This window comes from Trichosurus vulpecula, chromosome 6, assembly GCF_011100635.1.
Source record: "Trichosurus vulpecula isolate mTriVul1 chromosome 6, mTriVul1.pri, whole genome shotgun sequence".
NCBI lineage: Eukaryota > Metazoa > Chordata > Mammalia > Diprotodontia > Phalangeridae > Trichosurus > Trichosurus vulpecula.
In genome coordinates this window covers 138,867,967-138,894,790 of record NC_050578.1, presented here as the reverse complement: position 1 = coordinate 138,894,790, position 26,824 = coordinate 138,867,967, and the positions used below count along the sequence as shown (strand labels likewise).

General features: G+C 47.8%; 2 protein-coding genes across 2 annotated transcripts; one reads left to right on the top strand and one right to left on the bottom strand.

Annotated features, from left to right (window-relative positions):
• Positions 1 to 1,906: 1,906 nt before the first annotated feature.
• On the top strand, positions 1,907 to 18,455 carry EXOSC9 (exosome component 9). The gene is made up of 12 exons (XM_036764338.1): positions 1,907 to 2,096; positions 5,650 to 5,744; positions 6,205 to 6,324; positions 6,444 to 6,546; positions 7,407 to 7,544; positions 9,396 to 9,478; positions 10,623 to 10,755; positions 14,679 to 14,767; positions 15,225 to 15,371; positions 16,123 to 16,304; positions 17,523 to 17,601; positions 18,282 to 18,455. Exons 1-12 carry the CDS (start codon positions 2,031 to 2,033, stop codon positions 18,358 to 18,360), a joined length of 1,314 nt encoding a protein of 437 aa, XP_036620233.1. The 5' UTR covers positions 1,907 to 2,030; the 3' UTR covers positions 18,361 to 18,455.
• CCNA2 (cyclin A2) lies at positions 17,237 to 25,977 on the bottom strand. Its single transcript, XM_036764337.1, has 8 exons — positions 25,567 to 25,977; positions 24,745 to 24,994; positions 23,927 to 24,042; positions 23,610 to 23,833; positions 21,625 to 21,832; positions 20,910 to 21,023; positions 20,264 to 20,397; positions 17,237 to 19,617 (listed from the first exon to the last, which is right to left on the bottom strand). The coding sequence occupies exons 1-8, from the start codon at positions 25,786 to 25,788 to the stop codon at positions 19,569 to 19,571; spliced, it is 1,317 nt and encodes a 438-aa protein (XP_036620232.1). The 5' UTR covers positions 25,789 to 25,977; the 3' UTR covers positions 17,237 to 19,568.
• Between the last annotated feature and the right edge of the window lie 847 nt (positions 25,978 to 26,824).

The window sequence follows — 26,824 nt, the reverse complement described above, 5'->3', positions numbered from 1 at the left end:
ACCTCAGTGTCTTCAAAGCATACTAAGTTACATAAGAAAACCATATGGCCCCAGGTGATTGTTTAGGATCAAAGAGGAGGAAGACAAGGGAGAGTAAAAGGAATATGCTGGTTTAGAAAGGAGGGAGAAGGAGAAATGGATTTCTCTTAACTGGGGTGCCAGAGAACAGTATACACAAGGAGGAATGGAAAAGGGAAGCAGGCATCAGATGAACCCCACTCTTATCTGAATGGGTCAAAGAATTCCAGATAACACACACACAAAGAATCTGCGGTAGAAATACATCCAAGTCCACCCTGGCACAGAGACATGTGGAGGAAAGAGAAGGGGAAAGGAAGTCCGACTGATGCTGGGCCCACCCTGGAAAGATAGCTTTAAAAGACTTGAGAGCTCTGATCAATGTATGACCAACCGTGTTTCCAGAGGACTTAGGATGAAACGTGTTTTTGAACATGACCGTTGTATGGAATTGTTTTCCTTGACTAAGCTTATTTGTTACAAGTCTTTTGTTTGTTTTCTCTTGGTTTCTAATGGGGGTGTGAGGGAGAGAAAGGGGGGTTAGCAATACTGATGAAAAAAGAGGGTTTGTTGAAACATTACCTAAAATGCACAGAAGCAAACAGAAGGGAATACCGACTAAGTGAACGATTCTGAAAAGTGCACGTGCAATTTAAAAAGCAAGGGTTATGAATTAGTCCTTTTTGTGTTCTGCTGCCTAAAAGGGAAATGCTTTTTTTTTTTTTTGGCATTTGGATGTCGTTGGATGTAAATTGTGGCTCATTTCTAAGGTCCTCATAGTCCGCCTCTTAGCAAGTGCAGCGAAGGCGACCTTAAATACTCCCTCTTTCTTGGGGGCACTATTCTTCCCTAGGGGACTTCTGTGGAGAGTTCAATCTAACACGACAAATGGAATTAAGGCTTGTTTTCTTTGGTTTTCTACTTTACTATTTTTGGGGAGGGAGGAGAACATGAAATCATTATCGGCACGTGCAGTGTAAGATGCATTCAGGATGGGCAGTTTGAACAGTTCTGAAGCCCAGGGCAGGGGCGAGGACTGGACATTGTCTGCACAGACAGTAATTCAACCCTAGGGTGCCCCCTCCTCCGCCCTGGACCCTGGTCGGGCCCCTGGCTCCTAAGGGTAAGTGCCCCCCCACGTGGTACTGAGAGGCTGAATCTGCGATCAGAGGCGCTGGCCTTGTGTCCGAAATCTGACCCCGAGTGAACTATCTCGGGTTGGTCACTTTTATTCCCTCTTTGTCGGGCGGTTCCCGTCCTGTCCGACTCTTCCTGACCCCACTGGAGGTTTCCTTGGCAGAGACACTGGGGTGCTTTGCGGTCTCCTTTTCCGGCTTATTTGACAGGTGGGGAAACTGAGGCAGACAGGGTTCGGTGACTGGGCCAGGATCCGAACTTCGTTCCCCGGATTAGCCCCCACTCTGGCGGGGCCTTGTCAGATACCGCAGGCAACGTGAGTACCTACTACGTGCAATCACCCAGAATCACCGATGGCCGATAAACACGAGTGTGCCGGGGGAAAGGCACGGGAGACCAAAGAAAGTCCACGGGGGATTGTAAGGGAACACGCGCGATCCCGAGGGCCTCCAAAACACCTCTTCTGGCCCACCGTCCTCACCTGTAAAATGGGGAGTGGGCTGGCTGATCTAGGTCTCCATGGTGCCCCATAATCACGCGTGCAACTCCTCATTCGAGTTTTGCGGAGACTTCCACTCCCCGCAGGTAACCCACCCTACACTAGCGAACCTCAGCCCCAGCCGTGACGCCTGCGCAGAAGCGCCCCGGGCTCCCCTCCCTCCCAGCCCTCGCGCATGAACAGAGCGACAGCCGCGCGCCCAGCGTTCCCCCTCCCTCCCACCTTCCCCAGCCGGGGCCGCATACTGATGCCGTCAGTCTTCGGCGCGACCGAAGACGTCTAGGACTCACGTGAAGGGGCACGCTTCTCCCCACTTCCACTCCCCTCCCTCTCTCCCGGCTCCGGGGCCGCAGCGCTCCTCCGGAACGGCGGTGCCATGAAGGAGACGCCGTTATCTAACTGCGAGAGGCGCTTCCTGCTCCGAGCCATCGAGGAAAAGAAGGTAGGGAAGGAAGCCTGCGCGCCCTCTCTTCCTCCGCTCGCGCGCACGCGCGGCCTCGAGTCCGCTGTTTAGGGGCGAGGTGGGGGCGGGGCGGGGCGGAGCAACTGTCATTCTCCAGGACCGCCCCCTCCTGGGCGCGTGTAGGGTAGAACGCATGCGCCTTTGAATGTCCACCCCAGCGCGCTAGCCTTTCGACCGCGGCCACACTATAGGTGTTAACAACAGAAATCCCGAACGTCTCTCGAGTACCCGTTCCCCAGTCTCCCCACCCCCCTCCTTCCGGGTTTATGGCCTTATGGGAAAGGGGCTCTGAATTTGAATGTTAGGAAGCCGCGTTCTGCCGAGGCCCTTGCCCCACTGTGGGCGCATGCGCAGGTAGCTCACAGCCCCCCCCCCCCCCCCCCCCGGGGGCAAGAGAGGAGGGCTCCCTCGGCGCGCTCGCGCCTCGGGCGTATGGGAAGCCCCTCCCTCCCATCCCCCTTCACCCTCCTGGGGGCGGACCCAAACGGTGCCTTAGGTTCCCCCAGGTAGAGGCCGTGGTTGACCGGGCGCCATCATGTTGGGCCTTCACGGGCGTGGCGGCCGCCTCCTCCTGGCGGGCTTGCAGCCCCCGAGGGATCGGCCCGCGGCCAGGCTGCCTCCCTCTAACTTGTCAAATACTAAGTAAACCGCGAGAAATCCGGGAAGGCGGCCTGGAGGGCGGGAGCAGGAGGGAGGTGTGCTGGTGACGTCAGCGCGTCCGGGCAAACCCCGCCGGGGCCAAGTGACGTCATCGGGGCATGGGGCGGGGGCGCCCTGGCGACGCCCAGTCAGTGATCAGTCCCTGTCCTAGGGCTGGATGCCCGGGGCTGTCACTGCGCCGGGCGGAAGCAATGTGTACAAAGAGCTTTTCCTATCAGTTCCTTGGTGGGGGAGGAGGGCAGGCCTGCAGAACAGAAGCACTGGGGAAGATTTTCAGAGGTGTGAATTATGCATAATAATGTAATCTGAATACAGATGCTAGGAGTTGAGAAGGTTCACCTGGAAAACAAGGATGCTTGTGGAGACATCACATGTTAGGTCAATTCCCAGCGTTAAGGACTGGGCTAGAGAGAAAGACATACTGAACTAGCTGAGAAAGGAGGGAGAATGACCCAGGACTGAACATGGTGTAAAGTAGTTTGTCTAAAAATGGAATGATACGGAAAGGGTGGGGCTAAGGTGGATGTGTGTGAGGCAGTGAGGACAGGTGTTCAGTCCAAGCCAGAGTGGGCCATAAGTTTCAGATATGTTATTTCAGATTATAAAAATAATTAATCTGTTAATATACATTTTACTTACCTAGTATCTGTATGTTAAATACAGATAAATAAACCTTGTTACTTATATATACTAACCCCAGAATATTTCAGACCCTGAACCCATGATGAACTCAAAAATAGCTGCTATTATTGAAGGGAAAGCGGGTCCACTCGAATCTCCAGACTTTTCCTTAGAGATGCCTCAAAGCAAAGAATATAGACTATGCTGTGAGCCAAAAAACCCAAGAAGGTTTGAGAACCACTGGTCAAGAGTGGAGTCTTGTGACATTAGAATGTCATACTGTGTCTGTTAGCAGTGGCAATGTTTATTTGATCAGACCCTGAACAAGATGGCAAAGAGACCCTCCAAAGCAGTGGCCAGCTAGCTGTCTGTGCTGGTAGGCCCTGGTAGGAGACTGGATGAAGCCTGGCCTGGGGTTCAGGTGAGGTTTGACTTTCCCTCTTCAGAAGCCTTACAATTCTGCCCTAAAGGGACCCCCAAGGCTGAATGAATTAACTTGGAGGGGATGTAGGGTGCCTGGTGACAAGAGACAATGTCAGTCAATCAACAAACATTTACTCTGTCTACCATATGCCAGTGTGCCTGGTGATGAGGGTGCAGCCCCTGTCCTTAAGGAGCTGACATTCAACTGCAGGATGAAGCATGTTCATAGATAAGTAAGTGTACCAGATAAGAGAATAAATACAGTGGTTTGGTGAGACTTGGGGAGGGAAATTGGGAAGGCTTCTTGAAGGAGGTGTCACTTCACAGAATCATGTATGATCAACAGAAAGAAAGGAAGTTATGAGGAAGAGTTGGGTTTTTTGGAGGTCATGATTCCTGTTTTGAGTATGTTGAGTTTGAGATGCCTGAAGTAGGCATCTAGGTAGTGGTATTCTAGGTAGAGTTGTTGAGAAAAAAGTAAGAGCTGGGTATGCATCTCTGGGAGTTTTCTGAGTAAAGATCATAACTGTACCCATGGTCCTTGAGGGCAAAAACTATTCATAAACTGTCTGTCCTGCCTGTTCTTATAACTATCCTTTCCTCATTCTCCCCACTGCCATCAGCCTAGACTCTCATTACCTGGACTCTTGTCTGACAGGCCTTGCGGTTTTTTCTTTCTCCTCCTTCTAATGGGTCCTTCACATCATTACTAGAATAGCTGTCCCTTTGTACAGATGTGGTCTTGTCATTTCTCTGCAGAAAAGTCCCTACTGGCTTTCTGTTGTCTACTGAGTACACTTTGAACTCCTGCCTGGGTTCAAGAACCTCCACAATCGAACACCATTCTAGCTTAGCTTGTTCTGATTCCCCTGGATACACTCTATGTTTCAGCCCAATTCTGCTCCTCAGAACCTGTTCCTTCTTTCTCAGGCTCCCACATCTGGATTTTCCAGGGAGGACCAAAAACTAAGTGCCAAGATCAACCTAACCCATCCCTTTTTTCTAAACAAGCTTTCCGTTCTTTCCAACTTCACATGGCCCAAGCCTTCCCCTTCCATGGCCACCCCATGGGAATCACCATCACGCTGTACTATTCAGATCTTCCCCGCTCCTCACATACAAGGGTTATTTGTCAGTGATGGCCTCCCTGTGGATGCTTTATTATCTTTGCCTCAACTCAGGCTGTCATCCTCTCCAAAGCTGGTTTCCCATTTTTTAATGTCCTGCTTGTGTCTCATCCCCCCATCCTCATGAAAGTTCAGCAGTTTGTGGTCTGTAGAACTCAGCTGTGATGTGTAGTGGGATATGGTTTGGTTTGGTTTTGATGGAGATACTCTCTTACCAAACCCACCAGTACAACCCCTTCATTTCTATTTATGGTGGAGGCCATAAAAAAAGAAATGCCTTGGGGATGGGGGGGTGGTGAGAAACTGGACTGATTATTTTACTAGTCTCCACTATTAGAAGTCTGTCATTCTAATATAAAGTATTATAGGTTTCTGAGATGTTTGGTTTCAGAACTGAATGGCAGGATGATAGTTTAATTCATCACACATTTTAAAAATTCCTACTGTGTGCTTAGTCTGGTGCTAGCTGTTAGGGAGAGGTGAGGCTTGATAGGAGAGAATCTCTGTTCTTGTGGAGCTGATGGCTTAGTAAAGGGTAAGACACCAACTAGAGCTGTAATACAAGATGATATCAAACAAGCCTGAGTGTTTCTGAGTTGAATTAGAGCTCACAAGTTTAGTTAATAACATTAAAATAGTTTGACTGTTTGAACTTCCTGAAATTTCTCCCTACCTATGAAATTGTTGTTTTTCTGTTGAAGCGCCTGGATGGTAGACAGACCTATGACTACAGAAACATCAAAATTTCATTTGGAACAGACTATGGCTGCTGTATTGTGGAACTTGGGAAAACAAGGTAAGAAAAGGCTAACCATTATAATAAAAATCAGCCTGAGAAATACCTCATGGGCTTAGCATTTTTGTCATTTGAAGAATCTCAGAAACCACCCTGGCCCTCACTTTTTCTCATCTGTAAAATGAGAGGATTAGACACAATGCCCTCTGATGTTGGGAGGGGGGCAGTAAGCAGAGGCTGGCAGCTCTTCTGAGCTGCACTGGGCTGTGCCAACTGGGCATTTGCGCCATCTGGCATTAATGTGGTGACCCCTGGGTCCCAGGAGGGACAGACCAGCCCAGGGAGAAAGCAGTGTGTAGGTCAGAGCTCCTGGGCCAGTCAGGGGTAGGATTGTTTCTTGCATAGCCAGCCTGGGCAAGAGAGGAAGATCTAGTTTTTAAAAAATCAATCAGTTGAGATGAGCTGTAAGAAATGCATGTGTAGGTTTCACTGGACAAATGTTTATTTTTTGTTTTTGCAGAGTTCTTGGGCAAGTTTCCTGTGAACTTGTTTCTCCAAAGCTCAATCGGGCAACAGAAGGTATTCTTTTCTTCAACCTTGAACTCTCTCAGATGGCCGCTCCAGCTTTTGAACCTGGCAGGTACTGGATTCTGTTTCTTAAGAAGGATTTACTCTGCCTTTTGGTGGAAGAAAATGTATTATAGCAGTGAGTTTGTGTTTTCATGGTTCTCTCTCATTAGCCCATTCCTATTTTCATAGGCAGTCAGATCTCTTGGTGAAGTTGAATCGACTTTTGGAAAGATGTCTAAGAAATTCGAAGTGTATAGACACCGAATCTCTCTGTGTTGTTGCTGGCGAAAAGGTATAGGATATGCCTTCAGTGGTTAACACTAGGAGAAATGTCTTAGATTTGTGGGACTCAACATTCGTCCTTCATTCCCAAAGCTTTAGTCAATCCAACTTTTTCATGGGGAATTCTACCATCACTCCCAAAGGTTGCTTAAAGGCATACTTAGAGCATTATCCCATTTATTGTTAGGAAGGCATAAACATCACTTAATTGTGAGTAGAATTTAGTTTTTATGAATATCATTTTGTTTCCATTGAAAAAAATAAACAACTGTTGCGTTCCACGGAAGTGACACGTCAGATTTATAGAAGCCACCTTCTATTGAGCTTTAGGGTTCTCATACAGATTTACTCATTCATTCTACTTAAGGTGTTTCATAAAGACAGCTAGCACTTTCATCTTTTAAAGTGAAGACCCTAATGCACACAGAGGTTGTTTGGTTAACCTCCCCAAGTCCATACAAAGCAAGGATTGGAACCCAGCTCTCTTGACTGTCAGTGCAGTGATTTTTCTCTGGAGTCACGGTGCTAGCCTGGCAGAGGGGTCACTTTGGCTTAACCTTGGCTGTAGTAGACTGACTTGAACTACAGCAAGTCACTTTGTGTTTCTGCATTCCATACTCCAGTTGCCCAAATTACAGAAATGTCATCATAGTCTCTTTTAGAGAGAGGAAACAAACAGGGCCTGAAAGGACAGTGGTATAACAGAGGTGGCACCCTCACCAATGCCACATCCCTACCAGGCTGCCTGGTGACATGTTCCTTGACTTTACAGACTTGCTTTCTTTGACTTGCTAGATATATTTAAAAAGTAATTACATTTTACACTCAGTGTACAAAGATTTACTTTTTTTTATTCTAATTCTCTTCCAGGTCTGGCAGATCCGTGTGGATCTCCATCTGTTAAATCATGATGGAAACATTATTGATGCTGCCAGCATTGCCGCGATTGTGGCATTGTGTCACTTCCGGAGACCAGATGTGTCTGTACAAGGTGATGAGATCACCCTGGTAAGTCTCTGCAGTGATGGTTGGGGGATTGTTTGTGGAGCACTTGTTTCAGGGGTGCTGGCATTTGGGGGTTAAATCCCAAAGGTGCCAAATCACAGCTTTCTAAATTGCAATGCCTAGCACAGCATCAAGGGTAGAACAAGACTTATCAGAAAGTATCGATGAAGAGAGGCAGCAGGATGCTGTGAATGGAGGGCCAGCCTTGGGTCAATAAACCTTCTGTTTAGGTCCTCCCTCTGCTGTGGTGTAGCTTTGTGACTGTGGGAAGTCACTTAAGTTCTCGGTGACTCCATCTCATTCTGGCAGAGTTTCCACGCTAGGAATTTCCTGCAATTGATGAAACCACAAGTCTAGACCAAAAATCTATTAATAGTGGTTGTGGTTCCAGGCATTTGGATGGAACAAAATGCTCAAAGACTTAGGAAGAGAAGAATGCAGGGGAAAGTGTGTAGGGTGTCAGTAGGGATGAAAAAGGAGAAAGTGTGATTTAGGAATCCACTAGAAAATGATAGAAGCTGCCATTTCGTGTGTGAAATGTCCTGCACTCATTACCTCATTAGAGTCTCACAGTATCTCTGTGACAAGTGGGGCACAGCTCTTGACCCCATTTTTCAGATGAGGAAGCCAAAGCCCAGAGAAGCATAGGGACTTGCCCAGAGCCTCACTGGGCATGCCCAAATTCAATTCAGTTCAACTCAGCTTGATTAAGAACCTACTGGAGTAAATGCCTGTTGATTTGTGGGATGACCAAATGAGGCTCTGTACCTAATGCGATTTCAGTGTGCTATGAGAAAGGAGGACCGGAAACAATACCACAAAATACATCAAGACATCTGTCTCTACGCTAACAAGAGAAGAAACCAGAAGACGTGCTGTAGATAAAAAGGCAAAAACTAAAATAGCCTCTGCCATTCAAAAAGCATTCTGCTGGGGTTGGGGGAATCCAACAGGCACAAAAATAAGTAAAGACAAGGGAATTTAAGGAAGGCAGGAGATTTAACCACTAGGGACCCCAGGGGAGGTTTCATAGATCAGTGGCATGTGAGCTGACCCTTGAAGGACTCTGCAGGGTAGAGATGAGAAGGGCATGGGGCAGGATTGCCTGGATATGCAGTTGTAGGAGATAGAATCGCAGAGTGGTTATGAGTGAATTGCTTTTTAAACCTTAAAGCACTATACAAATAAGGGCTGTTAATGCTAACTCAGGGGCCTGGAGCCTGGTTGAACTTGTGCTCCATGGTCCTTTGTGTTCTTGAAATGTTGAGGGAAGAATCCACCCAAAAGGCATCTCATTCCTAGAACAGCATGCCCTTGGCTTCTGGTTCCTGAGAGTTTCTGGTTCTCTGAGACTGGTGTTCTCTGATGGATCTGAGTCTAGTACCAAGGACACTCTGAAGCTTAGAATTTCTCATGGTGCCAAGGTTCTGCTGTAATCTCACTGGTGTCTCGGTGCTGAGGAGGAGGCTGCATGTGTGCTTGGCACCAGTTCTAGAGCTTCATCCCAGGGTGGCACATTGGAGGAAGATGTCCTGCGCAGGAGGCAAGCATTTGGCTTGGGCGCCTGCGTCCCTGGCAGGCAGCCCACGTTCTCGTGCCTGCTAGGAGCGTGGGTGTCTTGTGATTGTATCAGTCCTAGTGAGGCTTCTCCCAGCTCCTGGGCTGGCCCTCTCAGACCCTAGGGACCCTGGTAAGAGAGTTTCAAGAAGGAGGATTCTGGGGTCAGAGAGGCATGGGTGAACATTGGGGACAAAGGGGCATTTTATTTTTTCCCCTTGAACCTCTAGAGCATTCGTTTTTTCCCTTGTCCATTCCCTTAACGTGTTAGTTACTGGCCATTGTGTTTTTGTGCAGTACGCGCTGGAAGAACGAGATCCCGTCCCTTTGAGTATCCACCACATGCCCATCTGTGTCAGTTTTGCCTTCTTCCAGCAAGGGTGAGTCACAGGGTGCTCGTCATCAGGAGCAAAAACAGATGCTCTGAGGATGGTGCCACAATGTACATCCATAGCACATAGCCTGTGATCCCTAGCCACTCTTGTCTGGCAGCACCCAGGGCCTGGCAGGCAGAAGAGGCTCACTGGGGTCTCTCACCACACACACACCCTGAAACATGAGAAACTGAGCATCATCACCATCACCATCATCATCATCATTATCATTCCATGTTGCCAAAAAAATGGCAGGGGTAGATTCAAGTAGGTGATGCTGAAATCGCCACCCCTGATTGTTGTCATGTGTCATCTCTCTTATGTTTAATAAATGCATGATAAAGACTTAAATCTGTGACTGCATTGGTGTAGGAGACTTCCAGGTGAGGACTCTCCCCTCCACCATTGCATGTCAGCAGCAAGTCTGGGACTCAGCTGTAGAGATTTGCCCAGGGCACCAGGGGGCAGCTCAGCCAGTATGTACTCAGGTAGTAAGGACCTGGAAAATGACGGACTGTGCTCAGGTGGTCAGGTGTTCCTATTTGTTCTCTGTCGGCTATGAACAAGGGCTAGATAAAAGCACTGAGAAGCAGTCAGTGGGCTCATTACATTGAACTGATAGTTGAGAATTTCATTGTAAGATGAACTATTTTGATGAAATATGATCAGAGTTTAGAAATACTTTTAGGGTCATTAGTTTTTGCCATATAATGGCATTTATTGTACTTTGAAATTTGAAATGAAATCCTAGATGAAAGGGATTAGGGAAAAAATGGACTTGGAATTAACATAAATCATCAAAGCAGGTCCACATGATCTAATTTTTTGTTAGAACACTTAAGTCATCTAATCAGCCAAAGACAAATTATGTATTATTTGAAGAAACCCATATTAACAGAGAGGTTTTATAATAATTGCCCTGTTGGGTTTTCAAAGAGAGATGCATTTAGCTTTCACTCTCTTCATAAACATAATCATTCTCTTTGCCCCTCAACGCTTCCCCAGGTTGCTTTCTAATAGCACAAAATAGTGTCATTTTAGTTCTTCAAAACCCATTGTTTAGGGTTCATATCTTAACCCTTGAGTCACTCCATGTTTCTGATTTGTTCTAGACCATTAATATTAATTAAAATACTAATATTTATTTCAGAACTTACTTATTAGTAGATCCCAATGACCGAGAGGAGCGTGTCATGGATGGCCTGCTCGTGATTGCCATGAACAAACACCGTGAGATTTGTACCATCCAGTCCAGCGGGGGGATCATGCTGCTCCAAGATCAGGTTAGTTGTTAGGTATGATGGCATGAGGCGTTTTGTGGCTTGAGGCTCCATGTTACTTACTAACATTAAGTCTTGAGTAACTAGAAGAGTAGGTTTGTGTATAAACTAAACTAGTTCTCACCCACATAATCCAGGCACTGATGGTTGCTGATCTTTAATAATGCTCACCTAATAATATTTCAGAGCAGCGCATTGTGGATGCCTCTTCCACAGTGCAGACCACTTCTTAATACCTGAGTGTGTAGCCTGGTGCCAGCATTCTAGCCTCAGGCTCCCCTGCTTCAGGCATCATCATCAAAGCCACACACGCCCTCTTCCCCCCTTTTACTTCCTCACCATGAAGAGGCATGAAGGAGAACACAAGTGATGGAAATGAGTGAGCAATGTTAGGAAATTGTTTATTCTGCCAAGACTTAGAATCTGAACCTTCTGGTTACCTGACTGGTGTGGATACCAAGCTCAAGTCTTTATGTAAGCTGTGTTAAGGATCCAGATAAATGAAAGGATGATGTTAGAGCATTTCTAAAACAGATAGTTCAGACAGCATGTTATAAACGGATCAAGAGCTGACTGCAAAGCCAGAAAACCCGGGTTCAGATCCCACCTCTGATACATACTGCTTATGCGACGTTGAGCAAGACACTTAACCTCTCAGTGATAGTCACTTACAACACTCTAAGACTGTACATTTTAGAGAAGATGTTGAACTTCTTTGGTAGAGAGTTTCCTTCTCAGAAATTCCCTAGAGCAGACCAGCGAAATCACAGATATAGGCCTTTCTCCTCCCTCTGTCCCTGTCATCTAAGGATGGTTTGTTTTTTTTTTTTAACGAGCTATATAAGACTTTATTTGAACTGAGGCTCAAAACAGTGTTTTGGTGGACTTTAAAGTAACCTTTCTCAAGGGCTCTGAAAGATGGAGAAATGGCAAAGATGTGTGTGGGGTGGGGTTGGTGGGGGGGAATCTCAAGCATTGTTTTTATCAGAAAAACTGACCAAGAGGACATCAATAACTTCCCAACCATAGGCCACTGTGTTGTCCATTTTCTCAAAAATTTCATCTGCCCATGCATTGAGGGCATTCTTGATGAAGGCATAGAAAAGGAATAATGAGGCTTTCTTAGATGAGATCCTACAGCAAACCCAGTGATGCACTCAACTGAAAGGTGCAGAGAATTCAAGACCCCACTGCGTTTATTTTTGTGATGATGAGAAATGATGATTTGGGAGAGTGCACCATTGCCCTAAGGGCTCTTCTCCTATGGTGAGTCAGAGGCATCCAACATCCTTAAATGATGTTAACAAGATAACTGTGTTCAAGCCTCTGATGATTGAAGTTAAGCAGGGCATAAGATGGGAAGACGTATGCTGCCATCATGCACATGTGCAGCCTGGAGTCCTTCTGGAGGTGAGGCCCTTCAGATCCTATTTGTTAATGACTTTGTGCAGAGTGCCTCCTGATGAGATCTCCAAGCATTCAGGAGCTCAGCCAATCTAGCCAGGAGAAACCAAGTGTGTAGAAAAGGCCTGTTTTCTAAACAAGATGATGTATATTTGGATGAACTGCCCATAGAGCTCATCCATCAGTGTATACATCATGGACTGAAGGCAAATGGACCGTGAGCAGAGCCCAGAATTGGACAGAAAGAGGAATGTCAGCCGGATTGCCTTGGACGTATGGCTGTGAATCATGGAATGCTGCTTTCTGTCTCCAAAGATTTGAAGGTGAGGATGACCCCAGGGAGGACTGAGCAGGTGGCAGCATATTAAGTTTATCCAGGATTTACCCAAAACCGGTAGGAGAAACATGACCAGGAAAAAAATTGGCTGTCATGGGGTGAAAGTGAAGGAGCCCTGAGGCCTGCATGTCATGGGCATTTGTGCTGTGCCTCGAGAGGGGAGCTGTGCCATGGTTGCAGCTAGATGATCTGTTCCTACTACGAGGAATGTGCCCATTAACGAGATCATTGATCTGTTGATGTCCTGGAGTTCATTTCCTTCGGCCAAATAAGTGACATAATTCAGTCATCTGGAAGTACGAAGTATAGAACTTGAAAGAGTAACATTGATGTCACCAGCTTTCGCGTGTGCCATCCTCATTCTGCAGCTGAGGAATCTGGGGCCCAGAGAGGAGTGACTTGCCACAAGTCCAATCATAGAGCCAGGGTTGAACTATGTGTGCATTTAATCGGTGCCTGCTGAATGACTGACATCAGCGTATTTGCTGCCATCCTGGAATGAATGCCTCAGCCTTGCCAGAGCTGATCTTTGAAGAAATGTAAGAAATCATCATTGCATCCTTCAAAGAGAAGGCCTACTTCTCGGAAAAAAACAGCAGGGCTGGTGACCCCATCACCTTAAAATTCATTAGCTGCAAAGGACTAGGAAAAAATGAATTTTAACTTACTTTGTCTCAGACAAGTGAGGTTTTTTTTTTTTTTTGAAAAATTCTGGGATTAGTGGTCGTAGTATCAGCTTTAAAGCCAGTAGTGTCAAACTCAAATAGAAATGGTGCCACTGAGCTGTACATTAGGATCCCTGCAGGCCACATTTTGACATAGAAAGACATATGTTAACATTAGCTGTGTTTTGTATTTTTGCTCATTTTGTTAAATATTTCCCAATTACTTTGTAATCTTGCTCAAGCCTCCCTCAGGAGTGTTGTGGACTCCACGTAGGGTGCTGTGTTTGACACCTCTGATCTAGCCCAGCTCCTCATTTTATAGATGAATAAGCTGAGATCTAGAGAGGACAATCCATTTGTCAGAGTCACAGAGGTAGATCCAGCTCCTGAGACTGCAGATTCCATGCTCATTCACCATCTGAAGAAGATCAGCATTGGAATTAGACACTTATCCCTGCCACATCACAACCTTCCCCATCACGGTATCAGCATAAAATTTAAATGAAAATTTGGGGGGAGTTTTGTGAAAGTCATAGGTGACAGGTGAAGGGCAGCAGACAACACAGAAGAGGTTTAGAAACTTGGAAATGCATGAGAACCCCATAAAGGAAAAAGTAAAATTCAGACTTCTCTGGTATGAAGGGAGGGCCAAAAAATTATATGCAGGTTTTCCAGATCGTGGAGGTGCTGTCCTAACCCTTACAATGTGAAAGGGATAACTATATGTTGTTTTGAAAAAAAAAGTACTATTTTAATCTGTCAACAAATCTTTACTTATTGAGTGCTGATTATGAACTAGGCACTGTGCCATGTACTGGGGATACTGAGGCAAGATGAGAGCCCCTTTCCACAAGGTGCTCATGTTCTAATGGGAGAGACAAACATGCTAACAACTCTGTACATACAGAACGCGGGCAGGGTAGATGGAAGACATTAGCATTAATGAAATGTTTACTTTAGAGGCAGGACTTTTAAACTTTTTTAGAATTTGGAAGTTCTCCACATCGAAGCTTTTAAATAGCCCTGCTCCTAGGTTGTTAGAAGTGAAGCAGCAGACCCAAATTAAACACACCTGTGGGATTCTCAAAAGGCCTTTCAAAGATACTTCATGGGATGCTGGGATTGAAAATCCCTAGCATGAAATAATTATTTTATAATAGCAATACTCATTCTCTATTTGCCATCCAGTCTTACAGTATTTATTTTGTTGCTATTGACTTAAATCATGTTGTTTATTTGAGCCAATGACATATGGATAGGAGACTAGTTTAGAATTGATCTCCATTTCAAATCTTTAAATAACAAAGTACTACATTTAATTGGTAGGGTACACTCAGATGATTGAATTTTCCTTTTGTTTTTTAAAAGCGCCCCTCTGGGCAAAGTCGCTTAAATTCGTTGGCAATATTTTTAGAGGTGGAACAACTAGTCTCAGAACCGAAATGTGCCTGTTTTCATTGCATTAGGATAGAGCATTTGACACGCTGTATTCTTTGAGTAACATTGGCTTTCACAAACAGGTTCTGAGGTGCAGTAAAATCGCTGGTGTGAAAGTGGCGGAAATCACAGAACTCATACAGAAAGCCTTGGAGAATGACAAGAGAGTGAGGTGAGTTTGACAGAGAGAAAATCTCCTCGACGCCTGAGTATTCCTAGCCTACCTGGCTTCTCTGTTTAGAAACCTCCAGGGCATATAACAGCCACCACATAACTACACTCTCACATGGATATTCCTTGTCCGCTAACTGTAGTTATGTTTTAAGTGTGTTTGTGAAAGCCAGTTGTGTGTTCCTTGTCTTGTATTTTCTGATCTGAACCATCTCTCATTAAAAAGAAATCTGCCAGGTAAGACAATTCCTCCAAGTTACTGTAATTTCTTAAGGAATCAAAAGTAATAAGATAATTTCTAAATGATTTCCAGTTGAATGGTTTTTCACATGTGGGGTGAGGTCATGATGGCCACCAAAATGCACGCTAACCTGATTTTGAAGTTCCTTGCCTATCATTGAATAAATACTACTAATTATTTTACCGTTTTATTTTCTCACACCAAAAACACAAAATAGGAAAGAAGGTGGAAAGTTTGGCTTTGCAGAATCAATAGCAAACCAAAGGATCACAGCTTTCAAAATGGAAAAGGCCCCTGTTGATACATCAGATGTGGAAGAGAAAGCAGAAGAAATCATAGCTGAAGCTGACCCTCCTTCAGAGGCGTATCTTTTTTGACAGCTTATTTTTTGTAATAAGTGATCATAGAAAATTCAGACCCATTGCATGCTAAATTTTGTGCTTCCCCCAAAACCTGTAGTCATTCAGTGTTAGTTACGATTTTCATTTCTTTTTGAGGTAGTTGTTTACTGTTGAAAAAATTAATAACTTTGAACAGTTAGGAAGTATGAAGAGTAAGATAATCTAGCTCGTCAAGTGAAAAGTTAAACATTCGACTCCTAATTTTGCCTCCAGAAATCCGGGATTCTAAGAGCCAGGTCACTCCACTCCATTGCTGGCAGATGCTTCAATCATGGGCTTTCCAAGAGGAGCCATGTTTATTGTCTCCTCAGGAGGCCCTTAGTATCAGGGGAAAAAGGCCACTGCTGCTGGCCAGCACAGCTTAACGCTGCACCAAGATGTCTGGGGTGTCATATTTGTGTTTATCTTTGTCATCTTAGCTTCGTATCATATAAATGAATAGGTCATATTGATAATGTGGCGCATAACCTTTTATCTCAGCCTTCCTCCAGTCATCTTCCTTATTGTTGGTCCCATTGATGGTGGGCATATGTGGCTGACCTTGTGTGCTGGCTGCTAGGTTATCTTGCTTTTAAGGAAACAAATTGTGCCACTTGTTTTAAATGGGCTTATATGATTCTTAAAAAAAAAAAAAAAAACCTCTTCTCATCTTGCCTACTTTGGACCAGGGTGTCAGATCAGATTTTGGTTTCTTAGTTTCCTTAACAAGTTGAGTGTTTCAAAACCGGTGTTATGGACTCCTGGGACTGCCCAGATTGGAGAGGGGATAGAAAGTTCCTGGGGAGATCTGGAAGAAGAAGAGGAAGAGGATGAAGGTGGCAGTGATGAAGTCACCATTCTTGACAGTGTCAAGATGGAAACAGAAGACCAGAATGTTGGAAACCATGTCAGCGATGGTAAGTTCTGCTGATTAAACATGACCACTGAACTATTGGTTTTCATTGGCACTCTACTTGGCTTCACTTCCTCTGGGCTCACCACCTTCTTATGTGTTTGCTTTCCTGCTGAAACATGCACTTATTTCTAGGCAAAAGATGGGCACTCCTCAGGAGAGCCAGGTCATAGTGGAGCAGTGCACCCTGGCACACAGTAGGGACTGGTGATCATGGATCTAGCTATGTGAGGGACAAGGAAAGACAGCAAAAAGCTCAGTTTTGATCCTCAGGTGTCACAATTATGATTCCCTGTACCCATCACTCAATGTAATTTATTAATGCCCAAATAATATGCCCCAAATAATAATTAATGCCAAGTTGGAACTGAATGCAAAGGGAAACCAAGTTCATTATTATTTGTAAAATAGCCTAGAATATCAGCTCAGGTTCTGAACTTTGATTGGGTGGGTGGAGTGCCTGGCTCACTTCACCACAACTTGGTTTAAAAACAGGTAACCCTGCCAGATTAGGACCCCCAAGCCCTTAACTGAGTGGGCAGTTCTGCTAACAAATGTGTCTTAGTAGCCAGCTAAGTAATGTCTGAAGCAGGATTTGAACCTAAGGCTTCATGATTCTGAACTCAGCACTCACTGCTTCGTAGTGAATGTGTCCAGGTGATCAGACCAACCCGACCCATGTAGTTTCCCAGATTCTTTTGTCCTTGGAGAGACATTCCTATTTGTGTCAGACTCTATGATGCCACGAGGGCAGGCATGGCCTCGTTTGGCTCACATACTGCAGAGCTTCCCACTCACCCACACCCCAAGTCCAAGCCCTGTGCTCTGGCCAGGCTGTACCTAGAGACTGACTACATGCTTTCCCCCAAAGGCAACCATTTTTTTCTGGAAACACAATTCAGTAATCCATTTAATGAAATCTATATATTACAGCTTTTGAATAATCCATACAGAAAACATTTATTTCAGACCTGCTATGTACATAAAGCCCCTTACAGGAAATAAAATACAACATGGTAGAGTTGGCCTTCACCCAGTGTCCTCTAATGATAGGCATTTACTGACTCAGCAGCTGAACATTTTGGGGGCTTGCAGTTCTTCTGAATTACACTTTTATTAAAACGAAAATATATTAAGTTTACCTAGTGATAGAAACTATAACATTATCTCGTCTGTACATTTTTGCCTAATTTAACATGTTTTTTTTTTATGTTTCTTAAAGATACTCCTATAGTGCTGTCAGATAGTGAAGAAGATGAAATCATTATTTTAGAACCAGGAGAAAATCCAAAGAAAACAAGGTAACTGAAGGATTTCGGATTTATTTCAACAGTTATTAATGTTAATGCAAATGATAATTCAACTCTTGATGAGTTTTCAATATCTCTTCTCCAAATGTAGGGTTTTTAAATGCATAGGCAGAAGTATAAACCTCACTTTAATCTCAGCAGATGGCCAAAGATTCCTTTACATACTGATTATAGTGAATTGTTCAGGAAAGGCTGTCTGGGCCTTCTTAAAATGTGTACCATATGACAAAAGCATATGAAGATCAGGAGCAGAGAGCTTTGTTGTACCTGATAGGTTCAGGGCAGGGTGCTTGGAATGGGGAAGACACCCTTGCCTGATGTAAAGTCATATGGTAACCTATGGCCCTGACCAAAGATTTTTCCATCATTATTTAAAGGCGAGTAATTTTCCTCTGTCGAGTGTGAAGTGGGGTCTGCCAATACTAGCGATTATCCCAGGCCATGATTTGTTCCTGCTCTGTTGACACAGAGATGCCCTTCTCAGAGAGGCCTGGAAGAAGCACCAGTCTGTCCTCCAGGCCTCCCACCCTGCAGAGCAGAGGCTGAGCCCTCTTCTCTTCTCACTCAATGTTATTTTTGCCTGAGTGAACACCTACTAAAGGAAACTTCTATAAATACGTGTCCATAATCTGAGGTACATGTTTTTAGGCTTTGATTTTATTTGTTTACAGAATACAGGCCAACTCCAAACAGGACAAAGTCTTTAGTAAAAAAGCCATTAGAAAGAAGAAAAAGAAGCCTGCTAACTAAAGCTTCCAAAATACACTATTGTTAAGTACATTTAGGACTGTTGCGTATTTTTACATGTATTTTTTCTTGATTTGAAATAAAGTATCTAGAAAATATCTCGTGTCATTGGATTAATTTGAGAGGTTGAACCTACTTGTGATTGCACAGTTGAGGAGGGGAAGGCCCAGAGAGGCAGGCGGCATGGTCTGGCCAGACAGAGCTGTGGCTGAGGAGACCTCCCTGGAGTGGGGCCACTGAGTCATCACTTAATCTCTTAGTATTCTTAGTAATCTCTTAATATTTCTTTACCCGAAAAATGGGGCCTGTTTCTGTCACACATCAGATCCTAATTTGTAGTCAGGCCCTGTGTCCTGCTCGTTGCTAGCTATCCAATCCATTAGTAATAGGAAGGATGACTTGGAGTTTCCTAACCCTTCTGTTTGGCTTTGTCAACATCACTAAGCCTGCAAAGAAGGCTTACGCATTTCCATGTGTAGGGACCAGCCTAGGAAAGGCCCTTCTGCCCATCAGCAGCTCCCTCTGGGTCGTTGGGGTCCACGGGTGGCAGGCATCATCAAGAAGGGCCACACATGGTTTCTGTTTAAAATCTCATTCTGTCTTACACCACGAGGGCAGCAGGTGAGATAGACCCCTAGCACTGACAGATGGCACATGCACAGCCCGCCTGCAGGGACTCGCTCCAGAAACACCATTCTCTACCCAAACACCGAAGTCCCCCTGCCCTGGAGGAGTCTGTCCGAGCAAGTTCAGGTGCTGATGCTCTCCCGAGCCACTCCAATCTTAGGAAAACAGATATTAGCCAAGACGGGGAGGGCTGCCAACATTCTAAACTTTATCCTGGAAAATCCTTCTACTGGGCTCTCCTGCACCACACCATTCATGTCCAAACACTCCCGCGAGTGAGCCAGGTTGACCTCAGTTTTCACTTGTTGGAGGCAAACCATCGAGGCTGCCAAATTCTTATCCTAAAGTACGGGCTTGGTTAATACTCACTATGCATAAACAACACCACTTACATCTGCAGCTAAATATGCAGGACAATTGCACATAGAAAAGATTTACATTTAAAATCATAAAAATAAAAAAAAGTACTTCATAATCTGTAATAGACCACAACTTGTCCTTTGTGAAGTGATTCTTTGTGAAGAAACCTGGGCCCACGATAAAAACCGCTTGGGCTGGAGTTACAGCTCCCAGTCTCTCACTCACTATAAGTTTAGTGTCTCTGGAGGGTTGATGAGGGATACACCATGGTACCTATGAAAGGGAGAGAGAGAGAGGAGGGAAATTCAGCCTTCTTCCTTTTGGAGGAGCAGCTTCTGCTTATCCTCGACTTTGGCTAAGATAGCTGGTGAGCTCACAGTGGGATAGATGCTGCAAAGTTGATACAAAGACTCGCTGTTTGTTTTTCCTTCCTCTTCCTGATGTCTATGGATTTAGAGCTTTAGTGGGAGCAGCTTCTCAAGACAGGGACGTAGTTTATGTGGCATGATAAAGAGACTCAAGATGAGGGCAGCTTAGAAATTAATGAGTTAACAATCCTTTGAGTACGTATGCAAAGCCCCATGGACAGTCAGGGTATCCTATCTTTGGTTCCCCAAATCTTCCTCTTTCTCTTGACAGGTCAGATAGAGGCCCCAGTCCCTGCACCTCTACAGAAGATGGGGAGTCCCATCTGATTCACCCCAACGTGAGGTCCAGGGAAGGTTTTGCCCTTTCTGTGCACTGTGGGGCACACAGTAAGCACTTAATAAGTGCTTGCTGGCTTTTAAATGTCATATTCTGACCTCAGAAACACATTTATAGATGATAAGGATATGCAGGCCACACTTTGAAAGAAAAGTGCTTGCTTCATGGGGCTTGTTACACAAAAAGATTCCCACCCAAGCAGATGGTTTCTTACTTTGCTGTCTTGTATTTTTCTCGTATAGACTGCTGTGCATGCTGTGGTGCCCTGAGGTAGGTCTGGTGGAGGTCCATTAGACATGGCTTAAGACTTTCCAAGGTATATCCTGTTTGTTGGATTAATGACTCAGGCTGTAGGAAAGGGACAAGAACAGAGAAGCATGAGGCTTGTTTGTAGTCAGGGCAAAGATCCCTTTCCCCTGGAACATGAAGGCTTCCCAAACCGGGAATGACCTTGTGACTCCTCCACAAATGAGTCAAGCACCATCTTTTCATCATTCTCTGGTTTCAAACTCAAAAGATCCTTGAAATGGGTTGAGTTAAAGCTTGAACCGCAGAGCAGAAGCACTGTGATACATAGCTGCAGCTTCTCTGCCCTTTGGCTGGATGTGTCTTAATAGTCGCTTCCTTCATTAGCTTATTAACCTGCTTGTTGTTCTGTAAAGGGGAGGAATCTCTGTTCTACCCACGTCACAGGACTGTTTCCCAAAAACAATTTGTAAGCCAAACACTGCTCTAGAAAGGAGCTATTGTAACACTGGCTTTTCCTTTTCATAAAAGGAAATCAGGAACCCAGCACGATTTTGTGTTTTATAAAAACAACTCTTCTAGCCCGATTTATTTGCATGGCCATCAATACGTACCCAGCTTTTGCCAGTGATCGTGTACAGGGCTATGTGAAAGGCAGCTCCCGCAGTAACTGATGGTAAGTATTTCAGGTATGGGTCAGCATCAATTAAACTCAACTCTCCCAGAAACTAGAAATGTAAAAGTTTTCCTATTTAGTGATTACATAGATTTCATTTCTGCTTCAGACATTAACAAAAGTTTTATGTGTTAACATTAACGACAGAATGCTAACCTGGTGGCGATACTAAGGAGCTACCAATTGCAGTCTTTTCTGCACAATAATTCTTATTAACAAGCAGCTTTCTTGTTGGCTCTGGGTCTCTGTAGCCTTACGCCTAAATGGAGGGATTGTTAACAGGCCCAGGACAGGGAGACTGGTGAACGGATTCAGAGTTAGGTGCTAGGAGGATCAGCTGAAGGAGCTAGAGAAGTGAACCTGGAAAAGAGAGGGCCTGGGCCGAGGGCTCCTAACAGTCTATGAACATGCCTGGTATTTTGGTAATTGTATTTCACCACCATTGGTTTCCTGGGTAGTACTTTATGTGTTCAAAGCATTCTGAGAAGGGATCCAGGACCCCAAAAAATTCCTGATGTAGGAGGATGGGATGTTTGTCTTCAACTATCTGAAGGACTGCTTTGTAGAAAAGGGGTTAAAATCATTTGGCCCCAGCGGGCAGAGCCAGGCACAGTGTGTGAAATTACAGTGAGGCACGCTTCCGCGTCACTTACCATCGCTAAACTTTCCACTTTAGAATTGGCATGCTGCTGATGCAGGAAATACTGAGTAAGAAACTGGTTGATTGTTGGTGCAGCCAGGTCGAAGGCCAGCACTTTGAGCACCAAGTGCTCCATTCTCAGGACCTGCTTCTTGGTGTACGTGTCATCTGTGATGTACACAAACTCTGCCACTTCGGGAGGGTAGATCTCTTCAAACTTTCTACAACAAAAGAAAGCATCCAAAATCATCAGTGCTTTTAGACAAACAAAACTTGCCTTCCTTGACAAAATGCCTTCACTGCCAAAGCTGTCAGTAGAAGCCTGATCTGTTGTGGCCTTACGGTTCCTAATGCCTGGTGGCACAGCCCCCAAACAGCCTCCAGACAGCATGCCCAAACCACAACTCCTCTTCCTAATTTTCCCATTTCAGATAAAAGTACCACTGTGCTCCCAGCCACCCTGGCTCAGCACCTCAGTCATCTCTGACTTTGCTCCAAAGACGATAAGCTGCCAAGTCTCATCCAGTCTGTCTTCCCACCTTTCACTCACAGCCCCCACTCCCCATTCAGGCTCTGGTCTCTCACCTGGACCACTGCAGTAACCTCCCACTTGGTCTCTGCAGTTGCCAAACTGGTGTCCTAAACAACAGCTGGTGCCTCTGGATCATATACAGATACCTCGGTTACCATTCTAGCAACCTCCAAATGCCTCCTTGCTGCTCATCCTTTCCACAGATGCCCCTCAGGTCTGGAATACATTCACTCCTTACCTCCAGCACTTAAAACCTCCGGTGGCTTCCTTCATGCCCCCTCAGCCATAAGGCCTCTCCTGACTGCTGCCACCGATAAAACCCTCTCCCACCTCCTGCTCTTCCTTGCCATATATTTTTATCTCCACATTAGCCCCACTCAGGAGGTAGGCTCTCTGGGGGAAGAGGCTCTTGGGTCTTTGAATTTCCAGCTCCTCACTAGCAGAGACACTGGCACATCATGGAGGCTTCATGCTCACCAGATGCAGCTGGTGTGCACAGACCTGGTTTTGAAATGCAGCTCTGCCATCACTGGATTCTAGCTGGCCCCTTCCCTGCTCTAGGCCTCCGATGCTTCATAGGAAGAACAAGGTTAGACTTGATCTTCTCCCTTAGCTTTGGCTTTGCCTCGGGCCCTCAGCCGTCTGTGAAGACTCAAATGGCATGGCTCTAATTTGTTCTTGCTGTTGAATCAAGGAATGTTATTTATGTGGCTGGACGCCAGGAAGAGTCCTGCCAACGCTCCAGGAATCACTGATGCTAAAACCAAAGCACTTCATTGAGGTGTCTCGTCATTATCAAGGACATGACAGTTACATTTGAGAGGGACACAAAGCTGGTGACAAGTAAAAGGCAAGGTAGGTTTCGGTAGGAAACCAAACAAGTATGGGGCACCAAAACCAGGAGTGGGGTGAAGTGAGAAGGGCAGTGACAGCATTGTGGAAGGGCAGGACGCAGTGGCCAGATCCAAACAGTGGTGGTGCCAACACCCCAATTGCACAAACAGCTATTGCTGAAGATGGCAGCCCTTTGTGGAAGGAGCCAACCACTAGCCCAAGTGGGGCTCCAGCTTCTGAGATGGCTTCCCTCCACTGCCTAAATGAGCCACCTCCAAAACATAATATCCCCTCTCCTAAGCAGAGGCTACTACAATCTCAAAAGAAAAGGAAAATCATAAGTGTAGGCAGGCACTGAAAACTTGTGCTCCTTGCTGAGCTCTGGTCTCCTCTAGGCCAGATTTGAAAGAAAGTCCAGCCCAGCAAATTAACTTTTTGGAAAAATGAAAAGTTCTTGCCAGCCCTGTCCCAGTAAGCACAAGTCGGCATGTTGGTCCATACATGTGACGCTATCACACCTCTGTCCTGCACACTCCCAGCTCCACTGTTAGGCCCCTGAAAGCACGCCTGGTTCTTTAGGTGATCAGTAAACCGTTCAATCCTGCTACCCACCCCCCAGGGGACTGACTTACGAGGCCAGGAGCATGGCAGCAGTCCCGACCAGCTGAAGCTTCCCCCGAAGCACTGACATGGAGGACAAGAACCTATCGATGTAGTTCACAGCCAAGTGGAGAGTCTCATTCTGGAGCTTATACTCCTCCCCTACCTCCACCAGCCAGTCCACCAGGATGGCTCGCATGCTGTTGGTAATGTCCGGCTGCTTCTTCATGTAGCCCACCTTGGGCTTACACTTAACCTGGTGAGAGAAGGAAACAGCTGAGGGTCAGGGCGGCTGGACCCTGTCCGCCATCCTGACTAGCGAGCTGTCCCTTCACAAACTCTGATTTACCTCCATTTCCCTAAGGTACAAATAGATGTCTTCATGGTAGTCAGGGACTTCGTTGACATTTGGTGGCTTTTCTTCCGGTTCCAGTACCACTGACATGTCCATAGTAAGGGGAGATTCTGAGGAAATTTCAGAAGATACAGGGCCAGGTTAATTTTACTGTCTTATTTATTTAAACAGCACAAAATCAGAAGGTGGCTGACCCCGGTCAACCTGTGACCCTGGTAAATGGGATTCACATAAATGATGTTCATTACTCAATAAAGCAAACAGCTTAAATTTCTCTTGCACTTTAGCTTCACCAGGTGCCTTCTCCAGCGGCTCAGCCAGGAGCACCAACACTCCCATTGTCTGAACAAGAGAGCTGGGCCTCAGAAGTGAAGGCTTGTGCAAGGTGCTAGCAAATCTTGCAGAAACCCTCCTTGCATTTTAGGGGAGGTCTGGCCTAGCTTATACAGCAGGGGACCCCAGAGGATCCTGATCCTACCATACCTGGGAGAGACTCTGCTGGGCTGCTCATGCTGGCTTAATATGCCAGTTATAACAGCTCTGACTTTTGGGGAGCGCTCTGCTCTGCAGCCTCAGCTACGGCACCAGTACCCCATGTTGAACAGGTCTCAGGGCTGGAGAACCCAGGGCCCGCACGTTGGCCCACGTCTGAGCCCCTGCTTGGGGGGGGGGGCCAGATGAGTCTTGTGAAGGGTCACTGCTGGGCTTCCCGGAGGGAGGGTGAGGGCCGGATGGACAGTCTCAGGCCTGCCCTTGAAGCCCCGGTCACTCCGGGATGACCACTCTAACCTCCGGACAAGGTAAATGCTTACCGAAGCCGCCATCCATCGGGTAGTCGAGGGCCACCAGAGGCTTCCTGGCGTCCTGTAGGGACACCGCCGAGTGGAAGCCCAGCACCGAGTCCTCCGAGTCCTCCTTCCTAGGGCCGGGGGGCTTCTTGCCATTGTCCGCCTCGGGCTCATCCACGTGAATGGTAAAAGCCGGCTGCTTGCTGGTGGCGTTCCAGGGTGGGATGGGAGCCTGCTCCTCCTGGACCTGGACATCGCGGAGGGGCACAGCCACCTGCAAAAGCATCTCCGGGATGAGCCCTGGCCAGAGGGCCGGACAGCTGGCCCTGGGGGCCCTCCTCCCCGGTTCTGCACAGTGCGGTAGGGGATCTCTGCACACCCACCTCCCCGCCCCACCCCAGCCGATGCTGTCTCTGGCACTGCGGACCGGGGGATGGGGGTCCCCAAGCAGCGACGGGGCCCGGGATGGGGCAGGGAAGGACCTGGGGGGGACCGGCTCCCGAAGCCCCCGCAGGGGGGTGGGGGCCGGCCCCTTGACAGCTGCCACTTCCTGGGGGGAGGGGGAGGGGCCGCGCGCCGGCTGCCTGGATCCCGCGCAAACCCGGCGGCCCGGGGCCAGGCCCTGGGTGGGGGGCTCCCGGGTCTGCCTGGGTCCCTTCCCCTCTCCCGGGAGGCCCCCACCCCACCCCCGCCGAGCCCGCGCAGACAGACCGCAGACAGCGTGGGTCCCGCCTGCCGCGTCCCCGCCCCGCCTGCGGTGGAACGCGCGGCCCCGGGGCGTCCCATCGCGGCGTCCTCACGGCGGGAATCCTCCCGCAGCCTCCCATCCTACCCCCCGCCTCTCACCCTGCGGCTTTTGGACTTTTGCGGCGCCAAGGTGGCCGCCGGGCCCAGGCCGGGTCCGGGGCCCGGAGCCCGCACGTTGGCCCGCAGCACGCCCAGCACGGTGCGCGTCCGGGCGGGCTCGGGGCCGCCGCGCTTGTCCGGGTGCACGTTCTCCTGGTTCTCGTCGGGGGCGGCTGCCCGGGGCAGCCTGGGGGGCTGCGGCCCCGCCGTGTGGCCCAGCATGGCGGGAGCCAGCCTGCCGGGACCCGGCCCCGCACTCAGCTCCGGGCGCTGCGGACGCTCCGGGCCGCGCACAGGCCCGCTCGGGTGAGGGAAGCAGCAGCAGCAGCAGCCGCGGGTCCCACCGCTGCCCAGGCCGCGGCCCCGGGCTCCCCTCGCCGCAGTTCAAGCGGCCCGCGACTATTGAAATGGGCCAATGGCAGCCGCGGGCGTCCTCACGTCACCTCGCGCACGCGGGCCCGGGGCGGGGGGGGGGGGAGAGGGAGGCCCCGCCCCTCGGGGGAGGGGGGGGCCTGAGCAGGGACAGAGGCCCCGCCCCCTCAGGGGCGAGGCGAGGCGGGCGGGGGAGCTCACGTGGGGACGCTCTGCTCCCGGGAGCGACGGTGCCTGAGGGGGCAGGCTGGGGGTAGGGCGAGGCTGAAGGCAGGCCGGGTGGGGGGCACCGGGCACCAGTGCGGATCCTTCGCTAGGCGCGTGACCCGGGCCGAAATGATACTTAGACGGGGTGGGGGCACAGGGTACCACACCCCCCCAGACAGGGGAGAGGGCCCGGGACGCTGCCAGAGGAGCTCAGGCGTGCAGGGGCACTCCAAACTGGGAGAGGACGGGGCGGGGCGGGACATGCAGGGCAGCTGCGGGATGGTGAGGACACGAAGAGTAAGAAATGGGACAGCAGGGAGCACCCCCTTTAAAGGAAGGTGTCCAGACTCTGGACAACCGCATCCAAGCGTCCAGATCACTCGTTACCCACCCCCACCCCCAGGAGAAGGGTCCCCAGCCTGGCCAAGGATGCCTGCCCCGGGCAGGAGCAGTCTATCTGCTCCATCTACACCTTTCCGGAGAAGCCCGGCTGCCGAACACGCGGCTGCCCCTTGGGTGCGGGAAGGGCAGAGCGCTCATCTCGGGGGAGGTTCCGCGCAGCCGGCCTGGATCCGACCAAGGCCGCCCGAGGACGGACAGAGCGTGTGCTTGTACGTCCCCCAGGACCGCGGCATCTTCCTCGTCTGCCGGGAAGCCTTCTCAAAGTGCCTCCACTCAC

What these genes read in the sequence shown, in the direction of transcription:
- CCNA2 (XM_036764337.1), bottom strand. Translation starts at nt 25,788, where the DNA reads ATGCTGGGCCACACGGCGGGGCCGCAGCCCCCCAGGCTGCCCCGGGCA. An exon ending in TGTACCTTAGGGAAATGGAG is followed by an intron (nt 23,834 to 23,926) that starts GTAAATCAGAGT and finishes TTCTCTCACCAG; the next exon opens with GTTAAGTGTAAGCCCAAGGT. An exon ending in GCTGCCATGCTCCTGGCCTC is followed by an intron (nt 21,833 to 23,609) that starts GTAAGTCAGTCC and finishes CTTTTGTTGTAG; the next exon opens with AAAGTTTGAAGAGATCTACC.
- EXOSC9 (XM_036764338.1), top strand. Translation starts at nt 2,031, where the DNA reads ATGAAGGAGACGCCGTTATCTAACTGCGAGAGGCGCTTCCTGCTCCGA. An exon ending in GTGGAACTTGGGAAAACAAG is followed by an intron (nt 5,745 to 6,204) that starts GTAAGAAAAGGC and finishes TTGTTTTTGCAG; the next exon opens with AGTTCTTGGGCAAGTTTCCT. An exon ending in TTTGCCTTCTTCCAGCAAGG is followed by an intron (nt 9,479 to 10,622) that starts GTGAGTCACAGG and finishes TATTTATTTCAG; the next exon opens with AACTTACTTATTAGTAGATC.